Source organism: Cinclus cinclus, chromosome 3 (assembly GCF_963662255.1).
Source record: "Cinclus cinclus chromosome 3, bCinCin1.1, whole genome shotgun sequence".
NCBI classification, from domain to species: domain Eukaryota; kingdom Metazoa; phylum Chordata; class Aves; order Passeriformes; family Cinclidae; genus Cinclus; species Cinclus cinclus.
The window spans coordinates 97,965,239-97,978,419 of record NC_085048.1 but is presented as its reverse complement, the minus strand read 5'-3'; the positions used below and the strand labels follow the sequence as shown (position 1 = coordinate 97,978,419).

Below are 13,181 nucleotides of genomic sequence, written 5' to 3'. Positions count from 1 at the left end.
GTCAGTGTACCTATGATATAAAGACCTGGGTTTCTGGGTTTACTGCATTCTGCTCCACTTCTATTGTTTCCTCAAAGCTTTTTTTTTTTTTTTTTTTAAAAAGACTGACTGACACTGGAGCATCTTTTCATCAGTAATGTCACATATGCTTCTTTGGGAAATCATTGTTTCCTGTAGTGAAAAGTAAATGCATTTTCTTTGCAAGCTATACTTGATACAATCATATTCTGGAGGTTTATCAAATTGATTTGCCTGTAGTTGAGATTCATTTGATAGTTCACCTTCTAACACTGAGTTATTTGTGTAAAAAGTTTTCTGTTCCATTACCAATACATCCACTATTCCGTGGATGGGAAATTACCTTTTTATCCTGGATGAGATCATGAAAGAAGAGCCTTCTTATTCATCCATCACTGTAGTGTACACCAGGGATGTGCTTTCACTTGTGGAAATGATCGACCCATAATCATATCTTTGCTGGGACAAATCATATTTTTTGCCGTTGCTGCAATCAAATCTATGCTGCACACTGCAGTGTTTTAACAGAATGAACATCAAAGTGGTTTAACTCTTGATCTTCCTGAACCAGTGTTATAGAGTCAATTAATGCCAACTTCTATTTTATAATTCATCATATTAATGTGAAAGAAACACAAGAAAACCAAATAGCACTGATCATAGCCTTGTACAGGCTACAGAGTTTCATAAATTAATTCCTCTGTCAGACTTACAGCTCTTGGCTGAATTACAATCTCTCTTTGGGAAAGACATCAGATTTTGAGTTAAAGGATTTTGGCATTGACAGTAGGCCAGTAAATCAAATAGCTAATAAATCCCACAACTATACATATTCCGTCTATACAGATATGCACTCTGTTTCCAACTTGGAGTTTCATAGCTTCAATTTTCAGCCGCATTATTTCATTTAACTGTCTGGTGCTCCTCTCAGATGTGTAGTGGCTTGCACCAGCCTTTGCTGGTGTCCTTAGTTCTCTGGCTGTGTCCTGACTCAATGCAGGGTGAGGTATGGCTGTGGCCAATCCCACCTTTGTAAATTGTCTTCATTGGTAATCCCACATATGGAGGCTGCAGGAGAGCTCCAGTAGATCCCCAGCTCAACAGCTGAGTCCCTGAAGCGCAGCCAGAGATCAGTTTAGATGCAAGCACAAAGAAAATTTTTCTCCCTGATCCACCTACACTGCTCTCGTTTCTGCTCCAGGAGCTATTTTTTTGCCATTTCTGTAGGTGCCTTTCAGACCTCATCATCTGGTCAGTACTTTTGCTAATCCAACAGAGACTCCCAGTGGGAAAAGGAAATAATTGGAAGAGAAGGTAGATTAATTTTGCTGTTCCTGCACTGGCTGCTGTCAAGGTTGATGTCTCACAGCCAAGCAAAAATAACACAAGAACATGTATTTCAGTTGCTGATGATTTCTGGTTTGATCTCCTACTGCCACTTTATAATCTTGTCCATCAGGCTTATTTAGTTTATCAAGACTCTAACTAGAGAACAGCATGCCAAAGAACCTCTGTGCTGAGGTGTGTGCCTGGGGTAACTCAGTGGAGTAATTTACTAAACCACCTGCACAATGTCTGTGTTTGCTTTTCAGGGCTTGTCGATGGTGTATCCATAGCTATCCTTCACAGACATATTGAAAATACCCCACAGGGGTATGCAAGGCACTTTCCCTAACTCAATTATGTTTATGTTTGATAATTTGCATAAAAGAAAAATTTCTTAAGTAAGAAGAAAAAAAATTGTGGACAAAATATTTAATAACTTTGAAACTATTTAGAGATGGTGAGAGATTCAGTGAATTTTTAGATGTATTTTAAGTGCTGTTCCTAATCATATTTGCTTATTTCCACACAGTGTAAAACCAGTTTGGATGCGGTGATGCTTTTTAGCTAACAAGCCAAAGAAAACATTTTCTATGCTCTTGTTCAAAACTGTGAAGTTACACATTCTCTTAATGATGCCATGAGTGATGCTGTCTGTAGATTTAAGCAGAAACCTGCTGTTTAGTTTCTGACACATGAGCATATACTCTGGGTGGCAGTTTTCATTAGGCAGAGCACTGAGGGCAGTAGTCAGCACAAGTGAAAATTGAGGCTGCTCATTGCAACCTAATTACCTCTTCAAGGGTCCAAGGTAGAAATCCATAGGCTAAAATTTCTCATCCCCTGCCGGGTTTAGCTCCTGTAGAAACAGGCCTAGGACCTCAGGACCTCTTCTGTCAGAGGTGTGGCTCCTCTCAGCCTGCCTTGCAGAGGTTCACAGCACTTTGGAATACGCCAGTATGTCCTCCAGTAAAACTCACAGTCCCCAGTTGGGGCAGCAGAGTGGAATTTGTGTTTGCTCCTCTGCTGCCACAGCCCATTTTCCACTTGTTGCAGGTGGCACATTCCTTCAGAGCCTTGATGTAAAGTCTTAACTGTGGGCACAGCCGGGACACAAAGATCAGCTTTACCAATTTTACAAGCTTTATCATTTGCCTATGAACTTCTTAGGCTTGGCTGGCACTCAAGCAGGGCCCTTTCCTGGTATTAATTTTGCTTTCTAGACCAAAGAACAGAGGTGCAAATGTGTGTGAGATACATAGCAACTGTCTACACTTTATTACATACTGCTAAAACCTGGTCTCTGCCACACATGGCTTCACTCTCCTGTATTAATGTGATAATAAAAACAATCTGTGCATATTGGGTGGTAGAGATCAAATAACACGTTCTGACATCACACTGTCAAAGATGAATTGGAAACTGTACCTTCAAGAGGACATTGAGAAAACTGCAAATATTGCCAGTCCAATTCCTTGATTGGGGAGAAATCTTTTCTTTTCTTTTCTTGGAGAATAAAGAGCAGAGAAGCCTCAACAAACACGGCATCCTGGATCAGTCTCAGACTGCAAGAGCACGGGGCTTAAAGAAGGAAGGTGATTTTGTGCATTTCGTTTTTACTTTTGCTCTTCAGAGAAAGGAGCTGATCTCAGACTGTCATGATCTGAGGGACACAGTTTGTGTCCCAGTAAGGGAAATGTGGAGATGTTTTGCCCCAGCTGTTACAGTCTGGAGCAATGGGAATGGATTCCCAAGTATCTCTTAGCCTGGAGATGGAGCACCCTTGGTCCTTCACCGCTTTCTTCACTTGCATGGCACAAGTCAAGATTAAGTGTTTGCAGAACATGTTTCCCTTTAAAAGCCTCTCTAATGCTCTCTTTAGTACATGCATGACTGCTGATTCCATCACTGCCTCTGATAGCCTGTCTCTCAGTAATTGCCTTCCACACAAACACATCTCTCCTAACCTCCTGCAATCCTGCCCCTTTCTTTGCTTCAGTCTGTGCTATATTTGTTTTCTAAACCTCCGAGTAGGTTTTGTTGGCATTTTTTTGTTCCGAACAGCCTGAACAATGCCACCCTTGTCTCTCTTTAATCTGTTTTTCTTACTAATGAGTACAAAATCTGATATCCCCAACCTGTCCTCACATCTGTATCCACATGTGAGCTTCTTTCTTTGTGTTTTATTGCCTTTTCCACAGCAGCGTTCCCATGGTGTGATGTTCATATAACAAACTTGTATTGTGATTTCCTCAGCCTTTTTTTGTCCTTTAACAGTATTCTGGGATTATTGCTGCAGTTACTGTGTATTTATTAAACCCAGTGTCATATGGCAGTAATATTTTATATGCCAGCTAATTTTTGTCCTGAACATTATGGGATATTTGTTTACTTTTTTTTTTCTCACAGACTAACATCACTTGATTTTTTTTTTTTATTTTTTTTTGCAATGGATATTAGCTCAGTTTGCTGGAGGAGCACCCAGTTTAGCACTGGATCATCTTTTCAGTGTGGATTTCCAGCTGATCTGTTTCCAGTCACTACTCTGACAAAGAGTAGGACAGCCTAAAACACATATCCATTGTTGAGCAGAAGTAAATTTGCTTTTTACCAAGATTTTCATATGTTTTTTTAAAGGGATATTTCCAGCACGAAAATCAGTTTCCTGCCAAGTCATGGATTAGAACTCATTAAGAAGCTAAGAGCGAGGTCTACATACAATTTAAAAAAGCTTCCTGACTTAAGCAAATTTAGATCTTTGATTGAGGCAAACTTCACCTATCCTAGCCATTGCTGTGCATTTACAAACTGGAAAAGACAAAAGTAAGTGATTTAATTTGTTTTTCTTTTTGGTGCTTTTCAGCAGTTGATAGTGAATTAAATAAAATTCCTCAAAATGTGGATAGAGAAGGTCTCTTCAGTGAAGGTAGGTAAATGGATGGAAGTAAATTAATACACAATACCTACAGGTTTATGCATGCTACACAGTGCACTGCCTCTCCCTTGCAGGGAATTATTAAATTTTGATAGCATCAGCACTTTCCCCAGACACAACTCTGCCCTCACTTGTCATAAATCTGTCTTTCACTGGCACCAGCCTGGAACCACACCAAAGAGATTAAACAGAAAACATTTGATAACTTTTTCAGAAAGTAACAAGAGGGAAGTCCGTGTTTGCAGAGAAGCTGGTCAACACTTGTTCATCAGTCCAGGAGGGCAACAGGACCACTGAGTCATCCCAAACTCTTCTTTCAGAAAGCCCCATTGATGTTGGAACACTGTCCAGCCAAGCATCACAGATACATTATTTGTTGAGTTCATATTTACAGCATTTTGGGACATACATGTTTTCTGAGTAGATCCATTTCACACAAATCAACAGGGTAGGAAGCTAAGGTGTCTTTTTAGACTCCAAATGTAATTTTTCATGTTGTTTTTAATTTTCCGTTAGCAAGTTGCAGTGAGACTTTAGGTATCATTGGTTCTCATAAAGTATTTTCACCTCAGTCATATAGTCTTGAAATGTCCATATTTAGTAGTTAATAAACTTCCTGAATCAGTGCCACTGGAAAACATGAGGAACTGTAACCTTTGAAAACCCTTGTTATTGCTTGAAATTCTTCCTTTACTGGGTGTCCTGAAAGACTTGGACTTTGCCATGGCAGAAGAAAAATTATGAATCATTGTTACAATTCAAGACATCATCTTCAGAAGTGGCATAAAACTTCAAAGAAAAGTAAAACCATGCAGAGAAAGCATAAACTGTTAGTTGCTTCTATATTAATACCCTTATTAGCCATTTATTTTACTTTTAGCATTGCATTGTCACCAGACAAAGGAAAATAACTGAGTTTGCTGATAGTTAATAAATACCATCTACGTGTGTTTACAAAACTGTGTAAAGAGTGCAAGTGTGATGGTGGAGACTGTAGTGATAACAGAAGTATCTGGAAGAATCCATCCCCTATCACCCACTTTTGATCCAAAATGCTAAGTTTCCACTAGAACAGTTGATCAGCAGGTGACATTTTGACACACTTGTGCAGTCTTATGCAGACATAGTGCCTGGTGGCTTCTAAGCAGAAATGGGTCCAGTCCTTCCAGAACTGGTGGCAAAGTGTTAACTTTCCAATGAGTCCAGTGAAAGCATGTTTAGTTCTGGATCTGGAAAGGAACACTAATATCACTGTGATACATATTTTTGATGGTACTTGGCTTCTGGGCTGCTTGGGCCAAATCAGGACCCAAATCCCAGAATCTACCCCTTAAGTTAGGCAACTGGACTTTACAAAAACAAAAAGTTGCTATTAAAGGGAATCTACAGGAGGAAATAGCCCTGACCCTGTGGTAAGCTTTCAGTATCTAGTCCTCTCACTTGGGCTTTGAAAAACTTCCATGCCACACACTCAGTACACAGAATTGAAGTCCACAGCACTTACTTCCCCCTTAGTACAACCCCACTTTTGGAAGCCTTTCTCTGGTTAGCAAGAATGCAAGGAGAACATAATACAGCCCTTTCCATAGGCTGGGTAAATGTAATTTTGCAAAGAAATGCCAAAAGTCTGTGAAGAGCTCACATAGCCCCAGTGTGGATGTTCTAGGCTGGGCTGGAACACCATGCCATGGTGGGGCTGCTTCTGGAGGAAGTCTGGTCACAACTCTACCACCCTGGTCAACAGAACAAAGTTGAACATATTAACCATATCTTAAATAGTTACCAGATGTATTTGCTACCAAACATTAAGCATAAATGCAAAATTATGAGAACCTATTATTTAGATGAACCCTTCTAGTCAGCTTTTTATCATAATTAAAAATTGTCATTTCTTTCATACAGTCATGTCTCTTGTACTAAAATTGGTGCGAAACTGAGATCCTCTCTCCAGATTAAAGAGAGAAAGTGGATTCATGTGTTTGGTTTGAAGACTGAAAGTATTTCCATACACTTCAGCAGAGATTAGTCACACATACAGTAGCTACACCCTCTTTCATTTCAAAGCAGTTTTCATGACAGCTGGCACAAGCTGCGTGTGCACTGAAGGCTGCTCAGGCTGTTTAAAAGTTATTAATAGTTTGCACAGTGCTTGATCACACAATGTGTAATATTCCTTTGGTAAGAGCTGTGCTTGGCTCAGAGCAGCAGGCATTGCTTGTTGTGGTGGGAACCCTGGTGTGACCTGGCTTGTTGTGCACCTTCACAGGAGACAGTCATTCCTTGTGGCCATTTGGCTCACAAAATACTTCCAGGTAGTCCAGGTAGTATAAAAAGGTTGCCTCATCACCCCCAGAAGTGCATTTCTAAGGATCACAGCAGCAGCTGGCATTCACATGGGAACTCTGGGAAGGAATTAAGACAGGAATGTGCAGCCCCTTTCTAGCTGTCCATTCATGTTTGATTTCCCCGTTTTGCGACTTTTTCAGCACTCAGAACCTTAGATAAAATAAGTTACCATAGTGATCATACTCAATCACCTCTCCAAAACTGCACCAGCAAACAGGTGCCGTTGTGATAATGGAAAGCTTAAACCTGTTACAGCAACAGTGCTTTCTAAGTTTTGGAGGATGCCATATGCCACAAAACTGCATGGCTCCACCAGTCTGAGACACACATTAAAACATAAGACAGTTTTGATGCTTTTTCTCATTCCAATAAGGATTACATTCTAAATATTGATCTGTAGTTTGAATATTGTGGTGCTGGCCTAAAAGAAGGTAAGCTGCATTTCTAAGACAAGTCTCAGACAGTATGTTGAACTCCCCCCACGTTTTTCTGTGACTGGAAAATAATATCCTTGAAATGTGGATAGGGCAGAGGCTAGATCTTAAAACCCTCAACTTGACATAGACCGTTATGAACTTCAGCAAGATTTTGGCTTTCTTTGACATAAAGATCACCTTCTGCCCAAAAGAATGGCATTGATATGACTCTTTCCTTACACTTGATCATTATTCTTTGGAGGAGCTGTCACTTGAAATCCTACTTTTTCAAAGAATGTGGCAGCATCAGGAATGGTGTTTGGGCCTTGTCTCACAAGAACATACTATCAGTTCCTCACAACTCACTTAATGGCACTCTTTGGTGAGGATGATTGGTTTGAAATAGGACTTATTTCAGAGCACAGGTCAAGACTATTCTGCTGAGCATGTTCCTCAGCACATAAGATTCTGCTGCCACCAGATCTAGATGAGGCAAATAAAATAATTTAAATAACAACTCCTACAAATGTAGTAATTATTGTTTATTTTTGTCAGACCACTCTGCCAATTTCAATTTTGTTCTCTAAGTTGCCCTTTCTCTAGTTTATTTTTCTAGTTTACCTGAGCAAAATAATGTTAAACAGTAAGAAAAGTTCACAAAGAGAGGGAATAAGTTAACTTCATTACGACACCCACAGTCTCAACATGAAGCAAGGACCCACACATCTCATGGCAAATAATGTTTTAAATTGTTGCTCTGAGCGCACTGCACAGGCAAAGGGTAAGAAACACCAGGCAAAGATATGACAAGGAGTCAGTATCAGAGGATGGTTCTTCCTTCCCTTGGGAGTTTCATCTTACCTGCTCACAATACAGGGAGCCAGCAGGACACTCCTCATTACCCTTCCTTGGAGCAAACACCTTATTCCTTGAGACCCTGGTTTTATTTGGACACTGGCTGTAAAAATAAGGCAAGAATTAATGAATTGTAACAATCAGAGGTATTTAGTTGTCCTTACATAGCACTCTTGCTATTTAGGTCTAGGCAGTGCCTCCAAAATTTTAGAAAAAGTTTATTTTTTTACCTCATGCTTAGAAATGATTGGCTACAAACGTTTCCCTCAGTTCATTTTCAAAGAGCCATGAATTGCTGTAGCTTTCAGTGCCCCCAAGTGCCTGTTGCACTAAAACATGAGGGACTTTTTCTCTTGTTATTGCTCCTTGGAAGCCTATATTTCCTTTCAGCCAGAGAACTGTTGATATATTGATCAATACTCTGGACCCTTCACTGATCCTTATGCGAGTAGAACACAGGAGAGCAAAATGTAATGCCTTCTTATTGCTACTGTGACCTTCACAGTGCATATTTGACCTCACAGAAAATCAGTTTTCCGACTCAGTTGACAGGCAAGATAAAAAATATTGATAATAGTAGAGGATGTTTAGAATCTCATAGGAAATGCTCCTCACCTTCTGGTGCTGGACCTTCATTAGTTTTCCTTTCTTGCAGACCCTCTAAACTCAATTTTCCAAAGATGTAGTGAGTGCAGAAAGTCAAAGGGTAGAATTAGGTTACAAAGAAGAATTCTTCCTTTTAGGCTGCTACCAGTTGTTCAAAATTTTAACTTTACTTGCCCAGAGAGTTCTTCTCTCAACCGTACTCTGAGTCAGGGTGGAAGGTAAGCTGGGGTCCTGTCTTAGAAATTGTACACTGTAGTCTAGGTTGTAGCTGAATGTAGGAAGAGCTGAACTGCACTGGTTTTACAACAGAATGCCAGCTATTTTATTCGGTAACTCAGATTAGGTCTGCATCCAAAACTGTGGATGGAAGTTCATGGGACAGCCAAATTCTAAGGCAGCCAAAGAGCTGTTGTAAAAATTCACTGTATTTTTCATGTTTATACTTCATACTTCTTGATATTTACAATCTTATTGGAGGTGATCATCATTCTATTTTCTCAGCCAAAATATTTTTTCTTCTGTAGGTCTAGGCACGGAGAAGGGCACAGAGCTAATACTCTACAAAATAAAGCCAAACACAAAACTATAAAAAATGATAGTATTTACCGGTGCTACTAAAAATTCTTAAAATTATTAAAAAGTACTTTCTCACATAATCAAAAGCAACTACTATTTCCATTAAAACATTCAGTTTGGTTTGGTTTGGTTTGGTTTCATTTTGCTTCACTTCACTTGATTTCTAATGCACTTCTTTTTAAAAACAGTTTTTAAGCAGAATGGTCTCCTGTGCCTTGTTTCTGTTGGCATCTGTCGTCTAAAGATTATTTGGAATGCTGCATATATTTATTTGTGCTATTTACTTGTGTTACTTGCTAGTCACTAATATGATATGAAGCACTAAAAGTGAACAGCACAAAATGGAGGTATGTGCCCTGACACAGTTACAAGATGATGGGACCAAAACCTTTAGGAGAAAGGGAATTTGGGAATCTGAGAATAACTCTAAGAGACAGTAGCATTATTGTGGTTATACAGACTCCTTATAAGCATAGCTGACTTGACTCATTCCTCAAAGCTCAGTTGTACATAGGTGTTCATTGTCATGCATTTCCCCCATGCACAGATCGGCTTGTCAGTGACAGTTTAGGTGAAAAAATTGTTTCAAATGAGGGAGGCTTCTTACAGAGTGTGTTATCCAGGTGGATAACTGCATCGTGAGTGTTAGGCAAACATTAGGTTTTCCTTTACCGTGCAGTTTATGTTGTTTCCAAGCCATTTACATGTTTTTGTAATATTTTATAAATAGGACCCAGCCACACTACCAATTTCAGGCTCCAGGGTAATCTATATAATCAGCTAACCAGTAAAACTGAGCTGTTATTAGAAACTGGATTATTTTGTGGGTTTTTTTGCCTCACACTGTGTGTCTTATCTTCCAACTCTACTCTTTTTACAATTTCAGGACAGAATTACATCCCATATGTAGCATATCTCAGGTGAAGCAAGACTTCGAAGAGAAGCCTGGCAAAATACTGCAAAGAAGGTCTGCAGCTGAAGATGATATTTCCAACTATGGCATAGGATTTGATCCGGCAGAGAATGAATTTGACTATGGTTTATGCAATGAAGTGGTTAATGTAGCCTGCTCTCCTAAACCTGATGCTTTCAACCCATGTGAAGATATCATGGGATACAACATTCTGAGAGTCCTGATATGGTTCATCAACATTTTAGCTATTACTGGGAACACTGTTGTCCTCGTTGTTTTAATAAGCAGTCAATACAAACTCACTGTTCCTCGTTTTCTAATGTGCAATCTTGCCTTTGCAGACCTCTGCATAGGGATCTACCTTCTGTTTATCGCCTCTGTAGACATCCAGACCAAAAGCCAGTACTACAACTACGCCATAGACTGGCAGACTGGGGCAGGTTGCAATGCTGCAGGATTTTTCACAGTGTTTGCGAGTGAACTCTCAGTGTACACGCTGACAGTGATCACCCTGGAACGCTGGCACACCATCACCTACGCCATGCAGCTGCACCGCAAGATGCGCTTGCGCCATGCCGTGATCATCATGATTTTTGGCTGGGTGTTTGCTTTCACAGTAGCACTCCTTCCCATATTTGGGGTCAGCAGCTACATGAAGGTCAGCATCTGTCTTCCCATGGATATAGAAACACCGTTTGCCCAGGCTTACGTTATATTTCTCTTAGTGCTGAATGTACTTGCCTTTGTCATTATTTGTGTCTGCTACACCTGCATCTACTTTACTGTGCGAAACCCCAACGTCATTTCTTCCAACAGTGACACCAAGATTGCCAAGCGCATGGCCATACTGATCTTCACCGACTTCCTCTGCATGGCACCAATATCTTTCTTTGCCATATCAGCCTCACTCAAAGTTCCTCTCATCACAGTGTCCAATTCCAAGATCCTCCTGGTTTTGTTTTACCCCATCAACTCCTGCGCTAACCCTTTCCTCTACGCCATTTTCACGAAGACTTTCCGCAGGGATTTCTTTATTCTCTTGAGCAAGTTTGGTTGCTGTGAAATGCAAGCCCAGATTTACAGAACAGAGATCTCCTCATCTGCTCATACTTTCCACACAAGAAATGGCCATTGCCCTCCTGTGTCAAAAAACAATGAGGGCACTATTTATTCTTTGGTTCCCTTGAATCACTTGAACTGAAACGCCTGCATAAACTTGTGTCTGAGACAGTGTGCTAATCACTTGCAAGTATGTGAATCTGAATAATGACTTCAGCATAATATGCAAACTTATGTTTTATGAGGAAAAGATATTTCTGCTTCCCTATTTTGTTCAATGAACAACCATCAGAGATGACAGACATATAATTTTCATCAGTTCTTGAAGAACAAAGTGCCGAAGTGTTCATGTAGAGCTGTCTCAAGAAATAAATGAGATCATAAACTGGTATCTCCCACCATGCAGGCATAGATTCCCTTCATTCTAAGGACATGTTAGTTACTTATTAAGCAGTGGTTATATACAGTTTCAAAAAATATGTAGAATTAATTTCTTTTCCTGTGAATTGTGTTATAACAATACAGATAATTAGATTTTTTCATTTATCGTATCTCCTGCTTACAGGAGACAGAAGGCCAGTTTAAGCCCTTCTCCAGCACAGGCTTGCTCAGAATGAGAATATCTCGTGATGTTTCCATTTCTGTTGAGCACAGCAGGGAGGCAGGAGGCATCTCCAGCTATGCTGGATCTTTGCTGTTCCACACTGTGTGGACCTGCCTTACTCTGCACAAAGTGGTATTTGAGTTAGTTTAGATTGGCAGGCTCAGAGAAACCTGTTTCGTCCGAATTTGTATCAAAGAGTTGGTTAGGTATAGAGTTTGTTTTCAGGGTAAGAAAGAGCAAGAATGAGGGCAAGATAATAAAAGGGGTGTTCTTTAAAGTTGTCTTCACAAAGTTGAATTCATTTGTGTGGCTGGGAGCCTTGGATATGCCAGCATGGGCCAATGGGCTGCTCCATCAAGTCATGTGAGTCAGGTTTGCCATACAACAGCATTTGTGTATTATACTGCCTGGGCTGCACAAAGAGCAATGGATCTAGATGTGGCTTTTAAATCCCTGCACAAAAGTTCATGTGAAATCCTAAATTTTGGTGCAATCTTTCTAGGACTTCTCCTTCCCTTTTAATTTTTTTTTTTAAATCCTTCGCATACACATTATCACATGCTGGTCTAAATTGGAAGACCTGAAATAAATCCTAAGCTGCATATGTTGAAATAACAACAATTACTAAAAAAAAAAAAAAAAGAAAAGAAAAAAAAAAGAAAGAAAAATTTAATCAAGATTTCCTGATTTTACAGGGGCTTTTACTAACATCTCAATGAATGTACAGACTTTTTACATTATTTGAATATCTAATTTTTGCATGGTTCATCATTCCAAATTGCAACAAAGATTCATGGATGGGTAGGGTTTCCCCACAATGATTATGTGTCTGTGTGTGGATATGTGGGCATTAAGTAACCACCAGGGGAGCAGTCTGGGCTTCATTCCCATCTCACAAACAACTCACAGTTCTGCCCAATGAAATTATAAAAGCTTGGAGTCTTCATGGTTAAATGTGATGTGCTTTGAATGTTGCCTACCTACAGCTCATAAAATTTCAGTAGCAAATCTTGATGCTTCTATCCATAATTTCCCCTGTCATCAGCTTCACATTTCAGCATCTGAGTCTTATGTGAATAACAACAGGAGGTGATTATTCATCCAGTCCTAGCCAGGGAAAGAACTATCAGCTCCCTAGTGCATGAAACAGGGGAGATCAAAGACAGTGTGTTTTGGCAGGGGAAATTTCATTACTCAACACAAGTAGCACTCCCTCCAAGATCCAGGAAAAGGAAGAATGAAAGAGAAAAGTGGGAAAGACACTTCATCTCTGGGAAGATCATCTGACTACTCAGAGGAATCATTTTTTTTTCACAAATGCTTTTTATCATATACAGTGTGCTGGTGTGCAGCCATTAAAACCCATCCCAATGGAATGATGATGTTCCAAAATGACAAATAATATAGTTATATTTTTAAAGGGGTCCTGAATCTATTATTTGGCTAAAAATGAGGGATGTTCTTTGGCAAATGCTATTCCACTTTTGATTATAAATAGGGAAAATTCTTTCAGTGTGTCATGTCACGCTT

The 13,181-nt window shown here is 39.7% G+C and overlaps 1 protein-coding gene across 1 annotated transcript in view; it reads left to right on the top strand.

Moving 5' to 3' along the window:
- The window catches only part of FSHR (follicle stimulating hormone receptor), a 79,642-nt gene extending 68,453 nt beyond the window's left edge, over positions 1–11,189 (top strand). The window contains exons 9-10 of the mRNA XM_062489369.1: positions 3,979–4,164; positions 9,962–11,189. Coding sequence (XP_062345353.1) covers positions 3,979–4,164; positions 9,962–11,189 — 1,414 coding nt within the window. The remainder of the gene's footprint in view (positions 1–3,978; positions 4,165–9,961) is intronic.
- The last annotated feature ends 1,992 nt before the right edge of the window (positions 11,190–13,181 follow it).